The sequence below is a fragment of the Ovis canadensis genome, chromosome X (assembly GCF_042477335.2).
Source record: "Ovis canadensis isolate MfBH-ARS-UI-01 breed Bighorn chromosome X, ARS-UI_OviCan_v2, whole genome shotgun sequence".
In the NCBI taxonomy this organism is placed as follows: Eukaryota; Metazoa; Chordata; class Mammalia; order Artiodactyla; family Bovidae; genus Ovis; species Ovis canadensis.
Window position 1 is genome coordinate 38,982,158 of NC_091727.1, and position 24,754 is coordinate 39,006,911.

The 24,754-nt window shown below is 43.3% G+C and overlaps 1 protein-coding gene and 1 pseudogene across 2 annotated transcripts in view; one reads left to right on the forward strand and one right to left on the reverse strand.

The window, feature by feature from the left end:
* Window positions 1-24,754, reverse strand: part of SRPX (sushi repeat containing protein X-linked) — a 171,034-nt gene that overhangs the window by 56,048 nt on the left and 90,232 nt on the right. For both annotated transcript variants that reach the window (XM_070289887.1, XM_070289888.1), the window contains 4 exons: window positions 22,999-23,125; window positions 19,232-19,353; window positions 18,315-18,494; window positions 15,613-15,746 (listed from right to left, as the gene is read on the reverse strand). In XM_070289887.1, the coding sequence (XP_070145988.1) occupies window positions 15,613-15,746; window positions 18,315-18,494; window positions 19,232-19,353; window positions 22,999-23,125 (563 nt within the window). The remainder of the gene's footprint in view (window positions 1-15,612; window positions 15,747-18,314; window positions 18,495-19,231; window positions 19,354-22,998; window positions 23,126-24,754) is intronic.
* Window positions 1,579-8,756, forward strand: LOC138930079 (peptidyl-prolyl cis-trans isomerase D-like; annotated as a pseudogene).

Genomic DNA, 24,754 nt, shown 5'->3' on the forward strand with positions numbered 1-24,754 from the left:
ACAAACTCAACCAACCATGGACCAGATACTATATGTAGAACCAGAAGATCAATGTATATGGAACCCACAGATACAGAGCACTGAAAATGGGATGTAAGCATCCACGGATTTTGGGGTCCACAGTGAGTCTTGCAACCTATCCCCTGCAAGTACTGAGGAATAACTATAAAAGGACAATAACTAACATCATAAGAACATAAGAAGGCAGTGTAAAACTCACTGGAAAGGGGGAAACTTAGTCAAAGTTGGGTTCTGTAATATGGTAATAGTGGTCTGTAATTCACTTACAGCTCTAATTTAAAAGTTAAAAAACAACCATGGTAGACAGAGACAAGATGGCAGAGTAGAAGGATGTGAGCTCACCTCCTCTGAGGAAACCACCAAAATCACTAACTTCTGAACAACCAACAAAAAAATGCTGCTGCTGCTAAGTCGCTTTGGTCGTGTCCAACTCTGTGTGACCCCATAGACAGCAGCCCACCAGACTCCCCCGTCCCTGGGATTCTCCAGGCAAGAACACTGGAGTGGGTTGCCATTTCCTTCTCCAATGCATGAAAGTGAAAAGTGAAAGGGAAGTCCCTCAGTCATGTCCGAGTCTTAGCGACCCCATGGACTGCAGCCCACCAGCCTCCTCCGTCCATGGGATTTTCCAGGCAAGAGTACTGGAGTGGGGTGCCATTGCCTTCTCCGCAAAAAAATACTAGAACCTATCAAAAAAGATACCCTACATCCAAAGACAAAGAAGAAGCTACAAGATGGTGGGGGGGGGGGCAGCGCAAAAGTGATTAAATCAACTCCTGGCCATCAGGTGGGCAGGCCACAAACTAGAAAATAATTACGCCACAGAAGTTGTACACAGGAGTGGAAGTTCTGAGCCCCACATCAGGCTCCTCAGCTAGGGGGTCTGGCAACAGGAAGAGGAGCCTCCAAATCCTCTAGCTTTGAAGGCAGTGGGGTTTAATCACAGGAATTCCATAGGACTGGGGAAAACAGAAACTCCACTTTGGAGGGCACACACAAGGTCTTTGGCACACCAGGAACCAGGGAAAAGAAATCAGTGACCTCATAAAAGACTGAGCCAGACCTACCTGCTAGTATTGGACGGTTACCTGCAGAGGTTAGGGGAGGCAGCTGTGGCTCACTGTTGGGACAGACAATCACAGCAGTAGTTTTCGGGAATACACATCAGCATGAGCCCTGCTAGAGGCCACCATTTTCTTATCAAGACCTGGACCCACCCAACGGCCTGTAGGCACCAGTACTGAGATGCCTCAAGCTAAACAACCAACAGGACAGGAAAACAGCCCCACTTGTGAGACTGTTTTAAGTAATCCTGAGCACATAGCTGCCTACTAAACACACCCCTTGACACTACCCTGCCCAGGAGATGGACATGGCCCTGCCCAGGAGATGGACAAGACCCAGCTCCACCTACCAGTGGGCAGGAACTAATCCCTCCCACCAGGAAACCTACACAATCCTCTTAGACTGCCTCATTCATAAGCGGACAGACAGAAGCAAGAAGAACTACAGCCTGTAGTCTGCAGAGTGGAAACTGCAATCAGAAAATTAGACAAAATGAGACAGCAGAGGTATATGTCCCAGATGAAGGAACAAGATAAAACTCCAGAAGAACAAATAAGTGAAATGGAGATAGGCAATCTGCCTGAAAAACAATTCAGAGTAATGATGGTAAAGATAATTCAAGATCTCAGAAAAAGAATGGATGCACAGATAGAGAGCACCTCAATATATAAGACAAATACTAATAGACATAAAAGGAGAAATTGACAGTAACACAATAATAGTGGGGGACTTTCACACCCCAATTTCATCAATGGATAGATTATCCAGACAGAAAATCAATAAAGAAACCCAGGCCTTAAATGATACATTAGACCAGATGGAACTGATATTCATGTAGCATTTCATCCAAAAGCAGTAGAAAACACATTCTTCTCAAGTGCACCTTCTTCGACATAGATCATAGAAATGTTTTCTTAGATCAGTCTCCCAAGGCAAAAGAAATAAAGCAAAAATAAACAAATGGAACCTAATCCAATTTATAAGCTTTTGTGCAGCAAAGGAAACCACCAGCAAAATGAGAAGACAACCTACAGAATGGGAGAAAATATTTGCAAACAAGGCCAACTGACAAGGGGTTAATATTCAAAATAGCAAACAGCTCATACAACTCAAGATAAAAAAAAACAAACAGCACAATCAAAAAATGGGCAGAAGACCTAAACAGACATTTCTTCAAAGAAGACATACAGATGGTCAATAAACACATGAAAAGATGCTCAACATTGCTCATTACTATAAAAATGCAAGTCAAAATTACAGTGAGGTATCACTTCACACTGATCAGAATGGCCATCATCAAAAAAATCTACAAACAATAAATGCTAGAGAAGATATGGAGAAAAGGGAACCCTCTTGTACTATTGGTGGGAATGTAAATTGATATAGCCACTATGGAGAACTGTATGGAGGCTCTTAAAAAAAATCTAGGAATAAAAAGTCTACAAATAATAAATGTCAGAGAGAGTGTGGAGAAATTGGAACCTTCCTACACTGTTGGTGGGAATTTAAATTGGTACAGGGATTATGGAGAACAGTGTGGAGGTTTCTTAAAAAACTAAAAATAGTGATACTCCTGCTGCTGCTGCTAAGTCACATCAGTCGTGGGCATACATCAAAAGAAAAACATGATTTAAAAGGATACACACACCACAATGTTCATTGCAGCACTATCTACAATATCCAAGACATGGAAGTAACCTAAATGTCCACTGATGAATGGATAAAGATGTGGTACATATATACAATGGAATCTTATTCAGGCATAAAAAGAATGCAATAATGCCATTTGCAGAAACATGGATGGACCTGGAGTTTATCATAGAAAGTCAGAAAGAGAAAGACAAATACATGACATCACTAGTATGCAGAATCTTAAAAAGTGACACAAAGGAACTCAATATGCAAAGCAGAAGCAGACTCAGAGAATGAACTATGGTTATCAGGGTGAAGGGCAGGGAGGGGAGACAGCAGGGGTTTGACAGGTACACACTGCTATATTTAAAATATATAATCAACAAGGACCTATTGTATAGCACAGGGAACTCTGCTCAATTTTTTGTAATAACCTAAGTGGGAAAAGAATTTGAAAAAGAGTAGATACATGTATATGTATATATATAACTGCATTACTTTGCTGTTCATCTGAAACTAACATTGTTAATCAACTATAATCTAATATAAAACATTTTTTTAAAGATACAGAAACTTAGTTAAAAAAAATACCTAACATGGTAAAAATAACTAAAATTCCAATAATCTGAGGTATACAATATTAAAAACTATGTAAATTGTAACATCAATAACCTAAAATGGGAAGGGAGTATAATTTAAAGTATAAAGCTTAGGATTTGATTGAAATTAAGTTGGTATTAGTTTAAAATAGTGTGTTATAATTTTAAGGTTTTTTTTTTTTAATGTAAGCCTCATGGTAACAGCTTCTTAGGTGGTGCTAGTGGTAAAGAACCTGCCTGCCAATGCAGGAGACATAAGAGATGTGGGTTCGATCCCTGGGTTGGAAAGATCCCCTAAAGGAGGGCATGGAACCCAATCCAGTATTTTTGCCTGGAGAATCCCATGGACAGAGGAGCCTGATGGGCTATGGTCTATAGGGTAACAAAGAATCAGACATGACTGAAGTGACTTAAAACGCACACTCATATGGTAACAAGAAGGGAAAAACCTGAATTACAAAAAAGTATGATAAAGTCAAAGCATACTAATACCACACAACATCAAAACACAATGAAAGAAAAGAAGAAACAGCTGATCTATAAAACAACCAGAAAACAATTAACAAAATGGCAGTATCTTCTTATTTATCAATAATAACTTTAAATGTAAATGGATCCAGTTCTTTAAATGAGAAACCAAATGGATAAATGGATTTTTATAAAAGATCCAATGATATGCTCATTGCAAGAATCATTTTGGCCTTCAAGACATACAAAAGAAATGTAAAGGAATGGAAAAATATTTTAAGCAAACAACCCAAAAAAGTCAGGAGTAGTTATATCAGACAAAATAGGCTTTAATTTTAAAAATGGTAAAAGGAAACAAAGAAGGTCATTATATAATGATGATAGGATCAATACATCAATAAGTTATAATGATCATATTTATGTGCCCAATATTGGAAAACTGAGATTCATAAAGCAAAAACTGATAGACCTAAAAGGAGAAATAAACAGGACTTTAATACCCAACTCTCAACAATGGATAGATCATCTAGACAGAATCAATAAAGAAACAGCATTTTTGAACAACTCTGGCTTCCCTGGTGGTGCAGAGGTTAAAACGTCTCCCTGCAATGTGGGAGACCTGGGTGCGATCCCTGGGTCGGGAAGATCCCCTGGAGAAGGAAATGGCACCCCAGTCCAGTATTCTTGCCTGGAGAATCCCATGGACGGAGGAGCTTGGTGGCCTACAGTCCATGGGTCACAAAGAGTCGGACACGACTGAGCGACTTCACTTTCACTTCATAGACCAAAAGGGGCTTCTCAGCTGGCACTAGTGGTAAAGAACTCATCTGCCAATGCAGGAGACATAAGAGACAAGGGTTTGATGCCTGGTCAGGAAGATCCCCTGGAAGAGCACATGGCAACCCACTCCAGTATTCTTGCCTGTAGAATCCAATGGACAGAGGAGGCTGTCAGGCTATAGTCCATAGGTTCACAAAGAGTCAGACATGACTGAAGGTAGTTAGCATGCATAGACCAAATATACAAAACAGACATACACAGAATAGTCTATCCAACATCAGCAGAATACACATTCTTCTCAAGTGCACATGAAACATTTTCTAGAACAGACCATATGTTGCTGCTGCTGCTGCTGCTAAGTCGCTTCAGTCATGTCAGACTCTGTGCAACCCCATGGATAGCAGCCCACCAGGCTCCCTGGGATTCTCCAGGCAAGAATACTGGAGTGGGTTGCCATTTCCTTCTCCAATGCACGCGTGCATGCTAAGTTGCGTCAGTCGTGTCCAACTCTGTGCGACCCTATGGACAGCAGCCCACCAGTCTCCTCCATCCACAGGATTCTCCAGGCAAGAATACTGGAGTGGGTCGCCATTTCCTTCTCCAGACCATATGTTAGGCCACTAAATAAACAAGTCTTAGAAAATTTAAGAAGACTGAAATTATACCAAGTATCTTCTCTGACCACAGTGGTACAAAATAAGAAATCAATAACAAGAAGAAACTGAAAATTCGCAAATACATGGAAATTAAACAACACTCTCCTGAATAACATATGGATCAGGAAGAAATTAAAGGGGAAATAAAGTATCTTGACACAAAAATGGAGACAACATATGAAAACTTAATTGCACAACAATAAAAATCAACATTAAAAAGCAAGAAATTTCCCAAATTAACAACCTAATTATGCCTTAAGGAGCTAGAGAAAGAAACTGAACCCACAATTAGCAGAGGGAAGGAAATAAAGATTAGAACGGAAATAAATGAAACTGAGAACAGAAAAACAGTAGAAAAGATTAACCAAACTAAGAGTTGGTTCTTTGAAAGATAAACAAAATTGACACTCCTTTAGTTAAACTAAGGAAAAAACTAAATCAACAAAATTGTAAATGTCAAAGGAGACATTACAACTGATACAACAGAAATACAAAGTTCCTAAGAGGCTATTATGAATAGCTCTATGCCAATAATTCGACAACCTAGAAGTGGAAAAATTCTTAGAAACATAAAAACAATCAAGAGTGAATCATGAGGGAATGGAAAGTCTGAATAGATCAATTACTAGTAAGGAGATTAAATCAATAAAATAATAAAAAAATTTAAAAATCTCCCAATGAAGTAAACCCAGGACCAGATAGCTTCACTAATGAACATTACCAAACATTTAAATAAGCAGGGTGACAATATACAACCTTGACGTACTCCTTTTCCTATTTGGAACCAGTCTATTGTCCCATGTCCAATTCTAACTGTTGCTTCCTGACCTGCACACAGTATAGTACTGGCATAAAAACGCATCCCGCCCCCGCCAAAAAAAAAGCAAATGGGACAGAATTGGGAGCCCAGAAATAAACTCAAGGATATATAGTCAACTTGTATTTGACAAAAGAGCCAAGAATACTCAATAGAGAAAAGTCAGTCTTTTTAACAACTAGTGCTGAAGAAACTGGATATTCACACATAAAAAATGAAACTAACACCTTAGGTTATACTACTTACAAAAATGAACTTGAAATGGATTAGAGACTTAAATAGAAGATATGAAACTATGAAATTCCGAGATGAAAACACAGGAAAAAGAGGTCCTTGATATACCTCTCGGCAATGATTTTTGGATGTGACACCTTAAGCACTAGCAACAAAATGAAAAAACAAAAAACAAGTGGGATTACATGAAGCTAAGAAGCTTCTGCATAGTAAGAGAAACTATCAAGTATAAAGACAACCTACAAAATGGGAACAAAAGACACTTGCAAGCCATTTATCTGATAAGGGATTAATATCCAGAATCTCTAAAGAACTCATTTAACTCAACAGCAAATAAATAATTCAATTTTAAAATGGTCAAAAGGCCTGAATAGACATCTCTCCAAAGAAAATATATGAAAGGCCAACAGATACATGAAAAGATGCTAAATATTACTAGTCATTAAAAAGCAAATCAAAATCATAAGATAATACCAAATGCCTATTAGAAGGGCCATCATTAAAGAGACACATAACAGCACAGCTGGTCTACATGGATGCAGTGTGCTGGGCTGTGGCCATGCAGTGCTCTGCTGCTGCTGCTAAGTCACTTCAGTCGTGTCCAACTCTGTGCGACCCCATAGCCAGCAGCCAACCAGGCTCCCCTATCCCTGGGATTCTCCAGGCAAGAACACTGGAGTGGGTTGCTATTTCCTTCTCCAGTGCATGAAAGTGAAAAGTGAAAGTGAAGTCGCTCAGTCATGTCCGAGTCTTAGCGACCCCATGGACTGCAGCCCACCAGGCTCCTCCGTCCATGGGATTTTCCAGGCAAGAGTACTGGACTGGGGTGCCAAAGCCTTCTCCGTGAAGTGCTCTGAGTCACTTGCAAATGGTGTCTTTGGGCCACAATGTTGCACTTGTCTCCTCCTCACCCCTGTTAAGCACTCCAACCCCAGTAACCCTGTAGTCTTCTTCAATCTGGATACTGGAGGGGAACAAGATGGTCTAATTGCCTTAAAATTGCTTGCAGATATTATGCCCAAAACTGCAGAAATTTTTCAAGCATTGTGTACAGCAAAATTGTGTACAGAACACTAACCCAGGTGGTGGTAGTGGTAAAGAACTCCTGCCAGTGCAGGAGACATAACAGATGTGAGTTCAATCCCTGGGTCAGGAAGATTCCCTTGGAGAAGGAAATGTCAACCTACTCCAGTACTCTTGCCTGGAAAATCCCATGGACAGAGGAGCCTGGTGGACTACAGTCCATGGGGTCGCAAAGAGTTGGGCATGACTGAAGTGACTTAGCAGTCAGGTACAGGAGAAACAGGCATTGGACTCACTACTGGGAAACTCCTCTATTTGGAAAAAAAAAAAAAGTCGCTCAGTCGTGTCTGACTCTTTGCGATCCCATGGACTGTAGCCTGTCAGCCTCCTCCATCCATGGGATTTTCCAGGCAAGAGTACTGGAGTGGGTTGCCATTTCCTTCTCCAAGGGATCTTCCCGACCCAGGAATTGAACCTGGGTCTCCCAGATTATAGGCAGACGCTTTACTGTCTGAGCCACCAGGAAAGTGGTGAAATTGAAAGGATGCCTTTTTCATCAAATCAAGTAATTTATGATTCAGGGTGGAGACTTCTCCAGTTAGAATGGGACAGGTGGAGAAAATATGATGAAAAATTTGAAGATGATAACTTCCATTATCAGCATAATGAGGGGGAATTACTGAGCCTGGCAAACGTAGGCTGCAAGACAAGCAATTCTCAGTTCTTCATCATGACAGTTCAGACTCCTCACTCATGGGAAACACGTGGTGTTTGGGCAGGTGATGAAAGGAATCGTTGTGGCAAGGATTTGGGAAAACATGGAGATGAAAGGTCAAAAAACTGCCAAATTGTGCATTATTGCAGAATGCAGAGAACTGAAGGAAGGGGATGATTAGGGATTATTCCCCCAAGATAGTTCTGGTGACAGTCATCGAGATTTCTGAGGATGCAGATGTAGATTTAACAGATGTAGATGAAATATGATCAGTAACAGAAGACTTAAAAACATTGGAAATTCTTTATTCAAATCCCAGAACTGAGAGATGGCCATTAAAAAAAAAAAAAAAAAACACCAAAGTTTTAAGGTATGTGGAAGGCACGAAAGTTGCAATTGAGAAAGCACGTGGATCAAAGCTGCAGCCTGTTGCTTTAAGCTGTGTGCTGAATATTGGAGCTTGCAAACTGAAGATGTCCACTGAAAATGTCTGATTGGCAGGGAGTGGTTGACAGTTGCTTGGAGGTCCTTGAAACAGACTCCGAGGCATTGTACCATAAAGCCCAAGGGTGGCCAGGATTCAAAGAATATGATCAAGCATTGCCTGACTTTAAGAAAGCCCAGGAGATGGCACCAGAAGATAGAGCTATTCAGGCAGAATTGCTGGGAATCAAACAAAAGATAAAGGCACAGAAAGATCTGCAGCCTATGCAAAAATGTTTCATAAAGAATTCAGTTTTGGTTAAGTATTGAGAGTCAGTTCCTAGGTAGGCTGATAAGACGTCCTGAGGAGGAGAAAGGGCTCTGGAGTTTTCAAGGAGGAGAAAAAGACAAAGGGTTTTTCCCTTTAAGCCCAGAGCAGATGATTACACAACAAAACAACTCATATTGCTTAAGGATATGTTTTCCCTTAAATTCTACCAATGATTATATAAAAACAATGTATCCTGCTTGAGGACATGTTTCTCCCTTTTGAGAACCTTCTGACTAATCCTGTCATTTAAAAATGTATATTATGGGAGCAGCTGTGGTAAAATCTTTCTATTGTTATTTCTAATCCCATTATCTTAAAATGTATATTGTGGGAGTGAGTCTGGTAAGACCTTTACAACCTTGAGACATTCTTTTGATTTCCTGCAATAACCAATTAAAAACGTATATAACTCCCTTGCTAAGACTAGCAAGGGGGGCACTCTCTGTTCCCCTCTGATGTCTATGTCAGAAGCTTTCTCTGTTTTCATACTTTAATAAAACTCTGCTACACAAAAGCTCTTGAGTGATCAAGCCTGGTCCCTGGTCCCAAAGCTAAATCTTCTTTGGAGATCACGAATTCGACATCTGAAGCTATCAGTATGCACTGAATTACTTAAGCAAACAAATAATAAGGGGAATAATAATATAGGGAATAAGAAAATTTAAGGGTTTATCTATTATGTATGATCTTTAATGTGTTTGCTTTGATGCTTCAGTTCCCCATTGTTTCAGTTCAGTTCAGTCACAGAGTCATTTCCGACTCTTGGCGACCCCATGGACTGCAGCACGCCAGGCTTCCCTGTCCATCACCAACTCCCAGAGCTTACTCAAAAACTCATGTCTATTGAGTCAGTGATGCCATCCAACCATCTCATCCTCTGTTGTCCCCTTCTCCTCCAGCCCTCAATCTTTCCCAGCATCCGGGTCTTTTCAAATGAGTCAGTTCTTCACACTAGATGGCCGAAGTATTGGAGTTTCAGCTTTAGCATCAGTACTTTCAATGAATATTCAGGACTGATTTCTTTTAGGATGGACTGGTTGGATCGCTTTGCAGTCCAAGAGACTCTCAAGAGTCTTCTCCAACACCACAGTTCAAAAGCATTCTCACATCCATACATGACTACTGACAGTCTACAAATACTGATAGGGATTCAGTCTTAATAACCAGTGCTACAAAAGGGGGAAAGAAAAAAGACATGTAGCAAATGCCATTGAGGACATACAGAAAATGGAAAGCTCATGTACTGATCATCACGATGGTGTGATCACTCACCTAGAGCCAGACATCCCGGAATGTGAAGTCAAGTGGGCCTTAGGAGCCATCACTAAAAAACAACTAGTGGAGGTGATAAAATTCCAGTTGAGCTATTTCAAATCCTGAAAGATGATGCTGTGAAAGTGCTGCACTCAATACAGCAGCAAATTTGGAAAACTCAGCAGTGGCCACAGGACTGGAAAAGGTCAGTTTTCATTCCAATTCCAAAGAAAGGCAATGCCCCAGAAAATTCTCAAACTACCGCACAACTGCACTCATCTCATACACTAGCAAAATAATGCTCAAAATTCTCCAAGCCAGGCTTCAACAGTAGGTGAACTTCCAGATGTTCAAGTTGGATTAAGAAAAGGCAGAGGAAGCAATGGTCAAATTCCCAACATCTGTTTGATCATCAAAAAAGCAAGAGAGTTCCCAGAAAAACATCTACTTCTGTTTTATTGACTATGCCAAAGCCTTTGACTATGTGGATCACAACAAACTGTGGAAAATTCTTCAAGAGATGAGAATACCAGACCACCTGACCTGCCTCCTGAGAAATCTGTATGCAGGTCAGGAAGAAATCGTTAGAACTGGACATGGAACAATAGACAAGTTCCAAATCGGGAAAGGTGTACATAAAGGCTGTATATTGTCACCCTGCTTATTTAATGTATGCAGAGTACATCATGAGAAACGCTGGGCTGGATGAAGTGCAAGCTGGAATCAAAACTGTGGGGAGAAATATCAATAACTTCAGATACGCAGATGACACCACCCTTATGGCAGAAAGCAAAGAAGAACTAAAGAGACTCTTGATGAAACTGAAAGAAGAGAATGAAAGAGTTGGCTTAAAACTCAACATTCAGGAAAATAAGATCATGGCATCTGGTCCCATCACTTCATGGCAAATAGATGGGGAAACAATGGAAACAGTGAGAGACTTTTTTTTTGGGGGGGGGGCTCCAAAATCACCAAAGATAGTGACTGCAGCCATGAAATTAAAGGATGCTTGATCCTTGGAAGAAAAGTTATGACCAACATAGACAGCATATTAAAAAGCAGAGACATTACTTTGCCAACAAAGGTCCGTCTAGTCAAAGCTTTGGTTTTTCCAGTAGTCATTTGTGGATGTGAGAGTTGAACTATAAAGCTGAGCCCTGAAGAACTGATGGTTTTGAACTGTGGTGTTGGAGAAGACTCTTGAGAGTCCCTTGGACAGCAAGGAGATCCAGCCAGTCCATCCTAAAGGAAATCAGTCCAGAATATTCATTGGAAGGACTGATGCTGAAGCTGAAACTCAAATACTTTAGCCACCTGATGTGAAGAACTGACTCTTGGGAAAAGATCCTGATGCTGGGAAAGACTGAAGGTGGGAAAAGAGAACGACAGAGGATGAGATGGTTGGATGGCATCACCGACTCAATGGACATGAGTTTGAGTAAGCTTCGGGAGTTGGTAATGGACAGCGAAGCCTGGCGTGCTGCAGTCCATGGGGTCACAAAGAGTCAGATATGACTGAGCAACTGAAGTAAACTGATGTACTGTTGGTGAGAATGTAAATGGGTACAGCCACTAGGGCAAACAGTAAGGCAATGACTCAAAAAAATTAAAAATAGAACTACCTTGAGAGCTTGTTTGGAGGTTCTAGCAGGGGAGTGCAGCTACTTGTATACCCTTGACCAAAGACCAGTCCTCCTCTATCGGGGATGGTCGTCCTCTTCAACCAAGGGCGCAGCTTTGGGAGGGACGCACATGGAGTGGTGAGGGAGGAAGGGGACACTCGCCTAGCCAGCCAGATCAGCTGAATCAACCCTGGCGATCAATGGGGTGACAGATGTCACAACCAGATCGCCCTCACATCCAAGAAAATGGCAACCCACTCCAGTATTCTTGCCTGGAGAATCCTATGGACAGAGGAGTCTGGCAAGCTATAGTCCATGGGAGTCACAAGAGTCAGACAACTTAGTGTCTTAGCCTTAGTAGCTAAACAACAAGAACAAATACTGCATTTTATATATATCATTTTCTTCATCAGGGGACATTGTGTGTATACCTGTGGCGGATTCATGTTGATGTATGGCAAAACCAATACAATATTGTAAAGTAATTAACCTCCAATTGAAATAAATAAATTCATATTTTAAAAAATAAAAATAGAACTACCACATGATCCAGCAATTCTACTTCTGCATATTTATCCAAAGAAAAACACTAGCTTGAAAAGATATAAGCACCCCCATGTTCTCTGCAGCATTATTTACAATAGTCAAGCTATGGAAACAACCTCAATGTCCCTTGATGAAGAAAATGATATATATAAAATGCAGTATTTATTCTTGTTGTTTAGTCACTAAGGCTAAGACAGTAAGTCGGGCTTCCCTGGCGGCTCAGAGGTTAAAGCGTCTGCCTGCAATGCAGGAGACCTGGGTTCGATCCCTGGGTCGGGAAGATCCTCTGGAGAAGGAAATGGCAACCCACTCCAGTATTCTTGCCTGGAGAATCCCTTGGATGGAGAGGCCTGGTGGGCTACAGCCCACGGGGTCGCAAAGAGTCGGACACGACTGAGCGACTTCACTTCACTTCACTGTCTGACTCTTGTGATTCCCATGGACTATAGCTTGGCAGACTCCTCTGTCCATAGGATTCTCCAGGCAAGAATACTGGAGTGGGTTGCCATTTCCTTCTCTTGGGGATTTTCCTGACCCAGGGATCGAACCTTGTCTCCTGCATTGTAGGCAGATTCTTTACCACTGAGCCACCAGGGAAGCCCCAATATATGTTCACTGAAATGTAAAACAAATGAGACCAGGAGAAATACCAGGCTAAAAAGGTACATTTTATTTTTGATTGATCATTTGGAAAGGCTGCTCCTCTCTGATCTGATTTAGTTGGCAAGTCACAAATAAAAAAGATCTGTAGGTCCTTAGCAGATGGCATTCTCACTGAGTAAGCACAACTTGGCAGCTGGAATGAGGCTGCCCCTTTTATGTGAGAAGTTCACTACCCACACCGAGGGAGTATATCTCTGCTGCCACAAAAAGGAATGAACTCTTGCCATTTGAAACATGGATGTACCTTGAAAGCACTATGTTAAGTAAGTCAAAGAGAAAATATATGATCTCTCTTACATGTGCAATCTTAAGAGAAAAACCCAAAGAACTAAAACAAATTGAACTCATGGATACAGAGAACAGATTGTCGTTTTCCGAAAGTGGGGGCTGGGGGTTGGGCAAAATGGGTGAAGGGGGTCAAAAGGTACAAATTTCTAGTAATAAAATGAAACAATTATGGGGATGTAATATACAGCTTGGTGACTCTAGTTAATAAAACTACATTGTATATTTGAGAGTAGCTAGGGGAGTGGATCCTGAAAGGTCTTATCACAAGAAAACCATTTTTAGTAACTATGTATGGTGATGGATGGTAAATGGACTACTGTTATGATCATTTTGCAATATATGCAAATATTGGGTCATTATGTTGTCCATCTGAAACTAGTATGTTAGATGTCCACCATACCTCATTTTTTTTTTTAAAGAAAATGTTCCAGTCCTCTGAGCTGGTCCTTGGCAAGAACCATGACCTGCTCAGCCACATGCCAGGATGTCTCATCAGTAGTGGCAGTGGCAATAAGGAAACAAAAAAGTAATTTAAGATGAATGATGACTAAATGGGAGAAAGAAAGTTTAAACTCCTCAGGTATGAGAATACCAAGTTTTTATCACAGTTCCATTGAAATATCTCAGTATGGGATGATAGAAGTGGTAGAAGAATGTAAAAAAAGGTAGAAATATACATTTTTATTATTCTAACAATCACATAAGGCAATCAAACCTTTCTTTGAAGGCTCTGCTTAAAATGCCAATGTAAATATGTTGGAAGGGGGAGGTCACATATCAATACCTTGATATCAAGTATCCTAATCAACTAGCTGATTAGTAACTTAGCAAGTACCTGAAGGAGTAGGCTAGACTAGGGCAGGGGTCAGCAAACATTTTGTGTACAGGGACAGAGAGTAAAGATTGTAGGTTCCATGGGGATGGCTGGTCTCTGTTCTAATGGTGCCACTAGATGCTATTCCATGGTGCCACTGTGATGCTAAAGCAGCCGTAAAGAACGCACAAATGAGCAAGCCCTGGCTGCACGTCAACACAATTTTACTTACAAATGCCATAGTTTGCTCAACAGAAAAAAGCAAGTTGTTTGTCTTTTTTATTTTTCCATGGAAATAGCAAGAGGTTGGGAAATGTATAGTTATGGGATAGAGCCTGCAAGGCCAGTTCCCCACACGATGGAGTGTTGTGGCCTTGTGCTACCCCAAGAGCAAGCCCCTAGCTGGGACAAGGGGGCATAAGGTGGAGGTCAGGTGGCAGGGACTGGAGGTAAAGATGAGATAAATTAGGTTCCTATCAAGGGAGCCCCAAACTTTTTATAAGGCTCTTCAGAGTTCATGGGAAGTCCAAGTACATGTGGAGAATAAACAAAGTTTTATTATTCAATGTCTTAAAGCTGAAAAGTTTAATTGTAGCCTTCGATTAAACCAAGATTGTTCTGGACATCTAGTTGTGTTTACTGTCATGTGTGTGTATGTGTGTGCGTGTGTGCACAAGTATGCACTCAGTCGTGTCTGACTCTACGACCCCATGAACTACAGCCCGCCAGACTCTTCTGTCCATGGTATTCTCCAGGCAAGGATGTTGGAGTGGCTTGCCATTTCCTTTTCCAGGGGATCTTCCCAACCCAGGGATTGAACCCGCATCTCTTGCATCTCCTGCACTGGCAGGCAGATTCTTTACCACTAGCACCACCTGGGTGAAACATTCCTCTCAAAATATGCTTCAGGACAAAAATCAAGCAAGTTCTAATTCAATCCTTTCAGTTTCTGGCTTTTTTTCCCTCCCCAAAGACATTGGTTGCCTCATTTTGTAGCTACAAAGCTTACACAGCTAAGAAGGGCACATTTTCTAGAAGAGCCACCCCTCAACTCTGAAGTTCTAAGGAGTCACCTGGAGGTCTTGCTAACAGGTAGTTTCTGATCCAGTGTGTCTTGGGTGGGGGCTTGAGAATTTGCATTCCTAACAAGCTCCCAGGCTGACACAGCTAGTCCATGGACCACGGTTCAGAGAACTGCTTTTCTGAAAGATGCTCACCCCTCTTTGAGGAGCTCTGTGGGAGCTGGGGAAGTTCCCTGCAGTGGCATGTGGGGCCTGAGGGCCCCTGGACTCTTCTCAGTTCTTGAGTCAGCCTTCTGGGTAAACTACAGATAGATGGCCTCCCTCCCAGGCATACCCTGGCCAGGTTCAGCAAAGACAATTTGTTCTTTGGCTGAACCTGGACAACATGTCAGTTAGGTTTATTAGTGAAGACAAACAACTCATTATTTGGAAGATGATTGTGTTAGCTCTGGGGTGTCAATGCTAATTACGTTATAGCCCAGACCCAGAAATGAATGGTGGGAGTTCTTAAGTGCCAGTTCCTAAAGTTCCCGGGAAATGGATTAAGAACTAAATCTAGCCTTTGCTTTTTAATGAAATGGCTGGGCCCTTCCTGTTCAGAGGTCTCCCTCCTGCCTCGGCCCTGCTGCCAGGACTCACCTGCAGCATCCCCAGCTGCAACCGGTAGAGGAGGTTTCGGGCTGTGGGGGTGGACACAATGAACAGTCTCCTTTTCTCATAAAACTGATCCAAAAGTGCAGCTGCTGTTCTCACGCCGACATTGACATTCATGGCTGTAATCAGAAACAGTCAGGTAGGTCAGAAACCCTCTACTGCTTCTGGCTCAATACATACAGCCTGTGATGAGACACAGAAGCATATGTGTAAGAAGTAAACCCCGAGATAAAGACTCAGCTAGAAGTCTTCAGTTTATTCAGGAGGTGGTCCCAAAGAACACTCAGTTGGGGAGTGGGGACGCGTGTTAGTTTCCTCTTGCTTGCGGTCAACTCATCACCACAAACCTAGTGGCTTAAAACACATTCTCTTACAATTCTGGCAGTGCGAAGTTTGGAACGGGTTTCACTGGGGTCAAGTCAAGGCTGTTGGCAGGGCTGTGCCCCCTCCCCAGCCGCCCCCAACCCACATGCCCTGGGGGAACATCTGTTTCCCTGTCTTTTTCCAGAATCTTGGCTCCTAGCCTTTCCTCCACCTTCAAAGCCAGCAGCGTAGCAGCTTCCAACTTCACTCCTCTCTGAGAGCAGTTCCACCTCCCTCTTATAAAGGATGCTTGGGATTCCACCGAGCCCACCTGGGTAATCCACGTGCTTTCCCCTCATCTCAAAATCCTTAATTTACAACTTCAAAGTCTCTTTGGCTACATAAGGTAATACATTCACAGGTTCTGGGGATTACGATGTGAATATGTTTGTGGGGTACTGGAGGTGGGGGGCATTACTCTCCTACCCCAGGAAATGAGATAGGGAAGGAAAGAGGGATGTTCTTTGTATTTTAATGAAATCTAAGAGCCTCAGGCATTTAGCTGTTGATGTATGTATCTGTCTCCATCTCTCTCTCTCTAAGCTAATTCTGAGCAGCTAAGATTAAAGGGAAAGCATAAAGATGAGAAAGTACTACTGCTGCTGCTGCTGCTGCTAAGTTGCTTCAGTTGTGTCCAACTCTGTGCGACCCCATAGACGGCAGCCCACCAGGCTCCCCTGCCCCTGGGATTCTCCAGGCAAGAACACTGGAGTGGGTTGCCATTTCCTTCTCCAATGCATGAAAGTGAAAAGTGAAAGTGAAGTTGCTCAGTCGTGTCCGACTTAGCGACCCCAGGGACTGCAGCCTACCAGGCTCCTCTGTCCATGGAGTTTTCCAGGCAAGAGTACTGGAGTGGGTTGCCATTGCCTTCTCCGGAGAAAGTACTAGGAAATGAGAAAAAGTGGAGTACAGAAATAGAAGCCATGTCCAGAATTTTCTGGCTAGTCCAAATATCACATTTTGTTCCTCAGTAATAACAGCTGACAGGTACTGAAAGTTTTAGTTTCATTATTGTTACTGTTATCCAGGCTAGAATACTGGAGCGGGTTGCTATTCCCTTCTCCAGGGGATCTTCCCAACTCCAGGACCATATGCCAAGCCTTGCTCAATTCCACTGTTCAATAGATGACCTCATTTCATCCTTTCAACAGCTCCAGGAGAAGGTAGAGTATTTGCTTCCTCATTTGACATTAGGAGGAAAGATCCCGAAGGTCCAAGATCTGCAGGACTTGCCAGCTAGTGCTGCAAAGCAGGGGCTCTATCATCTGTACATAGTAGCGTACTGGCTTTGAAGAGAGGAACAAGGGTTCAGTTCAGTTCAGTTGCTCAGTCGTGTCCGACTCTTTGTGACCCCATGAATCACAGCATGCCAGGCCTCCCTGTCCATCACCAATTCCTGGAGTTCACTTAAACTCATGTCCATCGAGTCAGTGATGCCATCCAGCCATCTCATCCTCTGTCGTCCCCTTCTCCTCCTGCCCTCAATCCCTCCCAGCATCAGGGTCTTTTCCAATGGGTCAACTCTTCACATGAGGTGGCCAAAGTACTGGAGTTTCAGCTTCAGCATCAGTCCTTCCAATGAACACCCAGGACTGATCTCCTTTAGGATGGACTGGTTGGATCTTCTTGCAGTCCAATGGACTCTCAAGAGTCTTCTCCAACACCACAGTTCAAAAGCATCAATTCTTCAGTGCTCAGCTTTCTTCGCAGTCCAACTCTCACATCCATACATGACCATTGGAAAAACCATAGCCTTGGCTAGACGGACCTTTGTTGGCAAAGTAATGTCTCTGCTTTTCAATATGCTGTCTAGGTTGGTCATAACTTTCCTTCCAAGGAATAAGCGTCTTTTAATTTCATGGCTGCAAGTACAGATGCTTTTTTGTTTGGGTTGCACGAGGTTTTAGTGGTGGCAAGCAACTCCTCATTGTGGCAATGTGGGGTCTAGTTCCCTGATCAGGAATCGAACCCTGGTCCCCTGTATTGGGAGCGCAGAGTCTTAGCCATTGGACTGCCAGGGAGGTCCCAAGGGTGCAGACTTTGCTAATTCATAATGCCACTGATTTATAATGAACCCTGGGCTCCTACCTCCAGCTTCCTCCTTAGAGGACATGCGAAATAAATCAGTAGATGAGCAGAGGTGAACAAGGAGAGTGGGCAAGATGGGCTGCCGAGTTACTGGAAGACTGTTTTCATCCAACAGATGCAGATGGCTGGCCCTGAACCTTTCAAAGTATATAGAACAGAAGCCTCCCTGTCCTGGAAACCGGAACCAAAGGGGCATCAGGGTCTGCTGCTGGCTGGAGAGAGAGCTGCCCTCGTACCTGTGCAGGAGGGCTCAGTGCCAGACCAAGCCAGGTTGGACTGACATACTCGGGCAGAGCTCCCCTGGAGCTCATAGCCTCCAATGCAGGAGAATTCACACACGGCCCCATAATTATCGCCGTCACTGGAGCACTTCATGTAGCCGTTCTCCGGGGCGTGGAGCTTGCCGCAGCGTCTCACTGTGTGGGACACAAGCCCAGAGGGTGCTCAGTGCTGAATGCCCCACCACCACCACAAAGCAAGCAGGGAGAGGGGGAGTCAGAAACACCAGCTTCTACACTGGGCAGGTGTGTAGGGAGGGGCAGGTGTGGCTATCTGCCAGTGGGTAGGCCTTGGGAGGGTCATTGTTCAAACCAACAAGACCACTGAGATAAACTGATTCAGCTCCCTGTGGTCTAGATGAGGAGGTTGAACCCAGAAGAGGAAGGAGTAAAGACGGCTATTTATTAGCTACCCAAATCATAAAGCTCAAAGTAAACCTTAAAAACCTTTTTTTCCCAAAGCTTCTGGAACACCAAGAACACGGTCGGGCTGGTGGGCTATCTAAGGGGCTCCTAACCTCCTTCATAGAAGGACTTAGATAAGCTTTGGCTGGTCACTGAAGCTCAGGAGTATAAAAGCTATTAAATACTATTGTTCTGGGACAGCCAGCGATGGGCTCATGTGAGATGAGCTTACTGCTCTCTTGGACTCCTTCAATCATCTGCCAGCACTCAACCCCATCCAGATTTGAATTGTGAAATTTAGGCAGTGAAGTGGCACCCTTCCCCTAACCTCATGATCAGAGGCAAATCCAGAGCTGGCAAGTCTTCCTCTGACAATGGGCACTCACAGAAGGTTCTAGCTTGAGTCTCTGCTTCCCTTTGTTCTTAAAAAGAGAGAGGGGAAAAAAAAAGCCAAGAAGCAGTCATCTTACCTCTTACTTTAACTCGAAATTGGCAAGTGCCCTTGTTCTCGGCTCTGTCATAGACTGTGTACTGGATCTTGTGGTCTCCTTCTGGAAAATGCGAGCCTGGGGGTGGGCCTTTTAGAATAACACTTAAAGGGGGAAAAAATCAGAAACACCAAAGATGATCGCTGTAGGCCCTAACAACAATCAGGCCATGATGGCCTAAGGATCAAAGAGGATCATCATGGGTGTTTGTTGAGCACCCATTCTGTTCAAGATACAGAGACTCCAAAGGACTACCATTAAGCCAGTTTTACTAGTTTAATTCTCAAAGAAGAGAATTTTCTGAGCTTTACTCTGTTTTGGAAGTGCAGTTTGAGACCAGAAAATGGAAGTCCCCAGTTCCTGGGAAGATCAGACTGGTTTTTCTTGTTGGGATGTAGAACAGAGGATGGGAGATGCTGAGAACCCAAAGCTCAAGTCTTCCTTCCTTTGGTCCAAGGGAGACCTGAACTGCCACCCGATTGGGAAAGTGAAAGGGAAAGTGAAGTCGCTCAGTCGTGTCCGACTCTTTGTGACCCTGTGGACTGTAGCCTATCAGGCTCCTCCATCCATGGGATTCTCCAGGCGAAAATACTGGAGTGGGTTGCCATTTCCTTCTCCAGGGTATCTTCCCGACCCAGGAATTGAACGCAGGCCTCCCACATTGCGGGCAGACGCTTTAACCTCTGAGCCACCAGGGAATCCCACCCAATTGAGAGGATGAGGGAATTTTCTTTGAGGGAAATCATTTGAGAGGGTAGTCCCAGCAGTCACTGGCAATTTGGGCCTGCAGGGGGCGCCAGAACTCTCTTTGCTTTTTCTATTTCAGTGGAGACCTTTCCTGAGCAAAAGGCAAATTCACTGTGATTTCACGGTGATCATAATAATAATTCAAGTTATTATTATCTTTATTATTAGTTATTATTGTTATCATTATTATTATTCTTTGTGCCGTGTGTGCTGAGTCACTCAGCTGTGTCTGACTCTTTGCAACCCCATGGACTGCAACCCTACAGGCTCCTCTCTCTGTGGGGATTCTCCAGGCATGAATACTGGAGTGGGGTGCCATTCCCTCCTCCAGGGGATCTTCCCAACCCAGGGATCAAACCCAAGTCTCCTGCATTGCAGGCAGATTCTTTACCTTCTGAGCTACCAGGGAAGCCCAGTATGTAAACCTTACACATGTCTGGTGTGGCTCTAGACATATATATATATATATATATATATATATATATATATATATATATACACACACACATATATACAGTAGTTTACTTAATCCTCTCAACAACTCTATGATGTAGGCATTATTATACCCATTTCACAGATGAGGAAACTGAGCCACCAAAAGATCAAGGAACCCACCCAAGGTCACAGAGCAAGGGTGACTCCCACATCTTTCTTCTCAGTTGTCTGATAAGAATATCAGTAGGTACAATATGATCAATTGTTTTTCAATAGATCATTTCCCTTCTCTCTACACGTCTGAGGAATGAAAAGAATATTGACTGACAATGTGCATGTGAAATTCTGTCACCATTGAGGAGAACCTTCCACACAGGTGGACAAGGCAGATGTTTACAAGTATGCAGTGAGGGGTGTTACGAGAGTGCCAGACATCCCAGCATTACAGACGTGTCACTTTGGGCCTTAGGTGCTTTAAGGTCCTCATCAGGAAGCACAATTTAAAAGCAGATAAACCTGGGAGGAATCATACTTCAAACATGAGTCTTGGAGACTCTCTTTCATGTGTGACATGCAAATAACAGTCATAGGGCATAAATATGGAGCTCATAGGAAGCACTTGTCTCAGCACCTGACACTAGAACCTTCCCCCTACCGCAGAAGGGGACTACAGAACAGAAGCTTGCAAAAGACATGAGGAAAAGAAGAGAAATGCCAGAGAAGCAAAGGGGCCAAGCAAGAGCTGAAAAGGGGGAAAAGAGAGCCTTATCTGAACTCCTCATTCTGCTCCACACCTCTGATGGCCCTGGGCTGTAGAATTTAGGAAGCCAATAGCTGCTCTGAACAGAGGGTTCGGGTTACTAAGATGCTCTTTCAAAATGTGACATTTCTAACTGTAACACACAGATTACCCACAAAAATGCCAAGGTGAATATCCTTGCTCAATAACTAGAGTCATCTGATGACCTGATATTGTGTGTATATTACACCAGATTTCAATAGCAATCGCAGTTGTGAGAATCTAAGAATCTGTTATGGGCTAGGAGCAGGGCCAGGCATCATGCTGGGTCCCAAAAGATTCAACAATTGTTAAAAGCCAATCCCTGACAATATCAAGGGCTTCCCAGGTGGCTCAGTGGTAAAGAACCCACCTGCCTGCCAATGTAGGAGACCTGGGTTTGATCCCTGGGTTAGGAAGATCCCCTGGAGGAAGAAATGGCAACCTACTCCAATATTCTCCCTGGAGAATCCCATGGCCAGAGGAGCCTGGCAGGCTACAGTCCATGGGGTCACAAAGAGTTGGACATGACTGAGCACATACACACGTGATGCATGACATGGTTATATCAACTGTGACTTATATTTTTAATCCCCATTGCCTAAAGTTTCTCCTTAAAGGGTGACATATGTATGCAACAGCAAATAAATAATTTAATACTCACACTTTATCTTTGAGGAATTACAAGGGGAAACATAACAAATATGATCTAAGCTAGATGGTGGGAAAAATTATCAGGCTGTCAGAACAAAACGTCCTAGGGGTGAAAGACTGAGCCTCTTCCTAGAAGAAAATGTTCTGTTATGGCTAATATTGGCTTAAAAACATTTCCTATTGCCCAGCCTAGGTTGACAGAATTCTAGAAAGCCTTGCCCTGCTGTATGGCTCACAAGGGATAAGTCAGAGGTGTTCTTTGTCCACAGATGGAAACTCGGTGGGGAGGTCTAATAGAACCGTGTACTCTAAGGCATGGATGTGAATATGCTGACATGAAGTAGTGGCCTCCAGGGAACATGAGGGCCCATCCATAGCCGCAGGGGCACAGGCGCAGCTGCTAGATTAGAACAGCATGTGGCTAAACTTCACTGAAGGGAACCACCCATTTTTAAAGATTTTGGGGATGTATTTCAAACTATTTGTGCAGTTGGTCCTGGAGAAGGGGGGTGGGGTGGGGAAGAAGGCAGAAGGACTCCTTCTCTTTTATTTACAACTGGTTTAAGTGTTTAATAGTCATATATTGAAAAATTAAAAATCAAAAGTTGTGAAAGAAACAAGTGCCAAAAAACGAGATTTTGGAGTTCTGCCCTAAAACATACTCCAAGAGCACAAGGGGGCGACACTGAGCTCCACCTGGGAGACTCAGGTTCCCAGGGAGGCGGTGGCTTAGGAAGGCCTGGGTAGGGGGCCTAGCAGACAATGGCAGTGAGTCTTTCCATGAATTAACCACTTGACTTCCTCTTCCTTCTTCTGTCCCTTTTCCTCCCTTCTTCCCACCACTCTTCTGACTTCCTTTCTTTCCTTCAACAAATAGTTACTAAGTAGCAACTATGTGCTAGGCATGGTTCTGGGCATTAAGGATATGGCTGCAAACATACTGTAGTTGAGACAGGCAGTAAACAGATACATAAGTGAAGAATGTAATATGCCAGACAGTGAAGAAAAACAAAGAAATGAATGAGGTGTGGCTGAAAGCATATACTGACCAGTATATGCATACACTTCCTTATTCTTGGTAGTGAACTTCTCACATAAACGGGCAACCTCATTCCAGCTGCCAAGTTGCACTTACTCAGTGAGAATGCCATCTGCTGTGTCTCTTCCCTCGGGCGTCTCCCAGGACACTCGGACTGTCAGCTTGTTGGGTTCTGCAACGCGTTCCTTCACACTTGGACACTTGATTCTAGGAGGTTCGAGATCTGAAAATATAACCAGAATATTCTCACCATCATCAGGAAATATCAACCTGGGGTTCGGCGAAGCTCTGTGCTGAGTTGTGTCCGACTCTTTGTGACCCCGTGGACTGTGGCTCACCAGGCTCCTCTGTCCATGAGATTTCCTAGGCAAGAATACTAAATGGGTTGCCATTTACTTCTCCAGGGGATCTTCCTGACCCAGGGATTAGACCCTTGTCTCTTGTATCTCCTACATTGGCAGGCAAGTTCTTTACCACTGCACTATCTTTGTGAGTGCCCAAAGCTCTAGGTGCTCCCTATTTTTGAAGGGCTTCTTCACCTCTTCTGTATTTATCTTCTTTCCCTTCATCTTGCCCTTTCTTGTCTGCCAAGTTCAACTTTTTATTTTGTATTGGGATATGCATGCGTGTTCAGTCGCTTTAGTCATGTCCGACTGTTTGCGACCCTATGGACTGTAGCTCATCAGGCTCCTCTGTCCATGGGATTCTCCAGACAAGAATACTGGAGTGGGTTGCCATGCCCTCCTCCAGGGGATCTTGCCAACCCAGGGATCAAACCCGATGCCTCCTGCGTCTTCTGCATTGCAGGTGGGTTCTTTACCACTCAGCTACCAGGGAAGCTCATATTGGGGTATAGCTGATTAACAATGATTGTGATAGTTACAGGTGCACAGCAGAGTGACTCAGCTATATATATATGTGTGTGTGTATACACGTATATATGTATGCATTCTCCCCCAACTCCCCTCCTACCCAGGCTGCCACATCACACTGAGCAGAGTTCCCAGTGATATGCCTGCTGACTTTTAAAGACTGTGTGAGTATTTACCTGTGTATGGCTAAATCAGCAATCAGCTGGCCTTGCTAGTGTCTTGTAGGGTAATTTATCAGCTACAGCAACTTCTTCCCCACGCTTCCAAACTCTGCCTATCGACTTGGCAACATAGCAGTTACCCAACTAGAAATCATTCAGCCATAGTGAGTCCTTCCTGCTTTAAAGACAGTATCATCAGATACTAGAGAAAAGTGCCTTAGGTATCATCTGCTGCTGCTGCTGCTAAGTCGCTTCAGTCGTGTCCAACTCTGTGCGATCCCATAGACGGCAGCCCACCAGGCTCCCCCGTCCCTGGGATCCTCCAGGCAAGAATACTGGAGTGGGTTGCCATTTCCTTCTCCAATGCATGAAAGTGAAAAGTGAAAGTGAAGTCACTCAGTCGTGTCCAACTCCTAGCAACACCATGGACTGCAGCCTACCAGGCTCCCCTAACCATGGGATTTGCCAGGCAAGAGTACTGGAGTGGGTTGCCATTGCCTTCTCCTAGGTATCATCTAGTTTGATTCAATTCAAGGCAACAGATCTTTAATGAGTACCAGCCTTCCCCAAGGCATCATTTCAGTTGTTGGGCTTGGGCATGCAAAGGCAAGAGAATCATGTTATTCTCAGAATTGACAGTCTGTTGAGAGGATTATATCACCATATGTGAAATATGACATGAGGTAGAAAATTAACACTGCTCTAGGCTACATAAAAGTAAATGCTGTGGAGGCTTAAAGGAGTTACCCAATGCTTTCATTTTACGGATCAGGAAACTGAGCCTCAGACAGCATAAGTTATTTATTTAAGGCCAGGTAT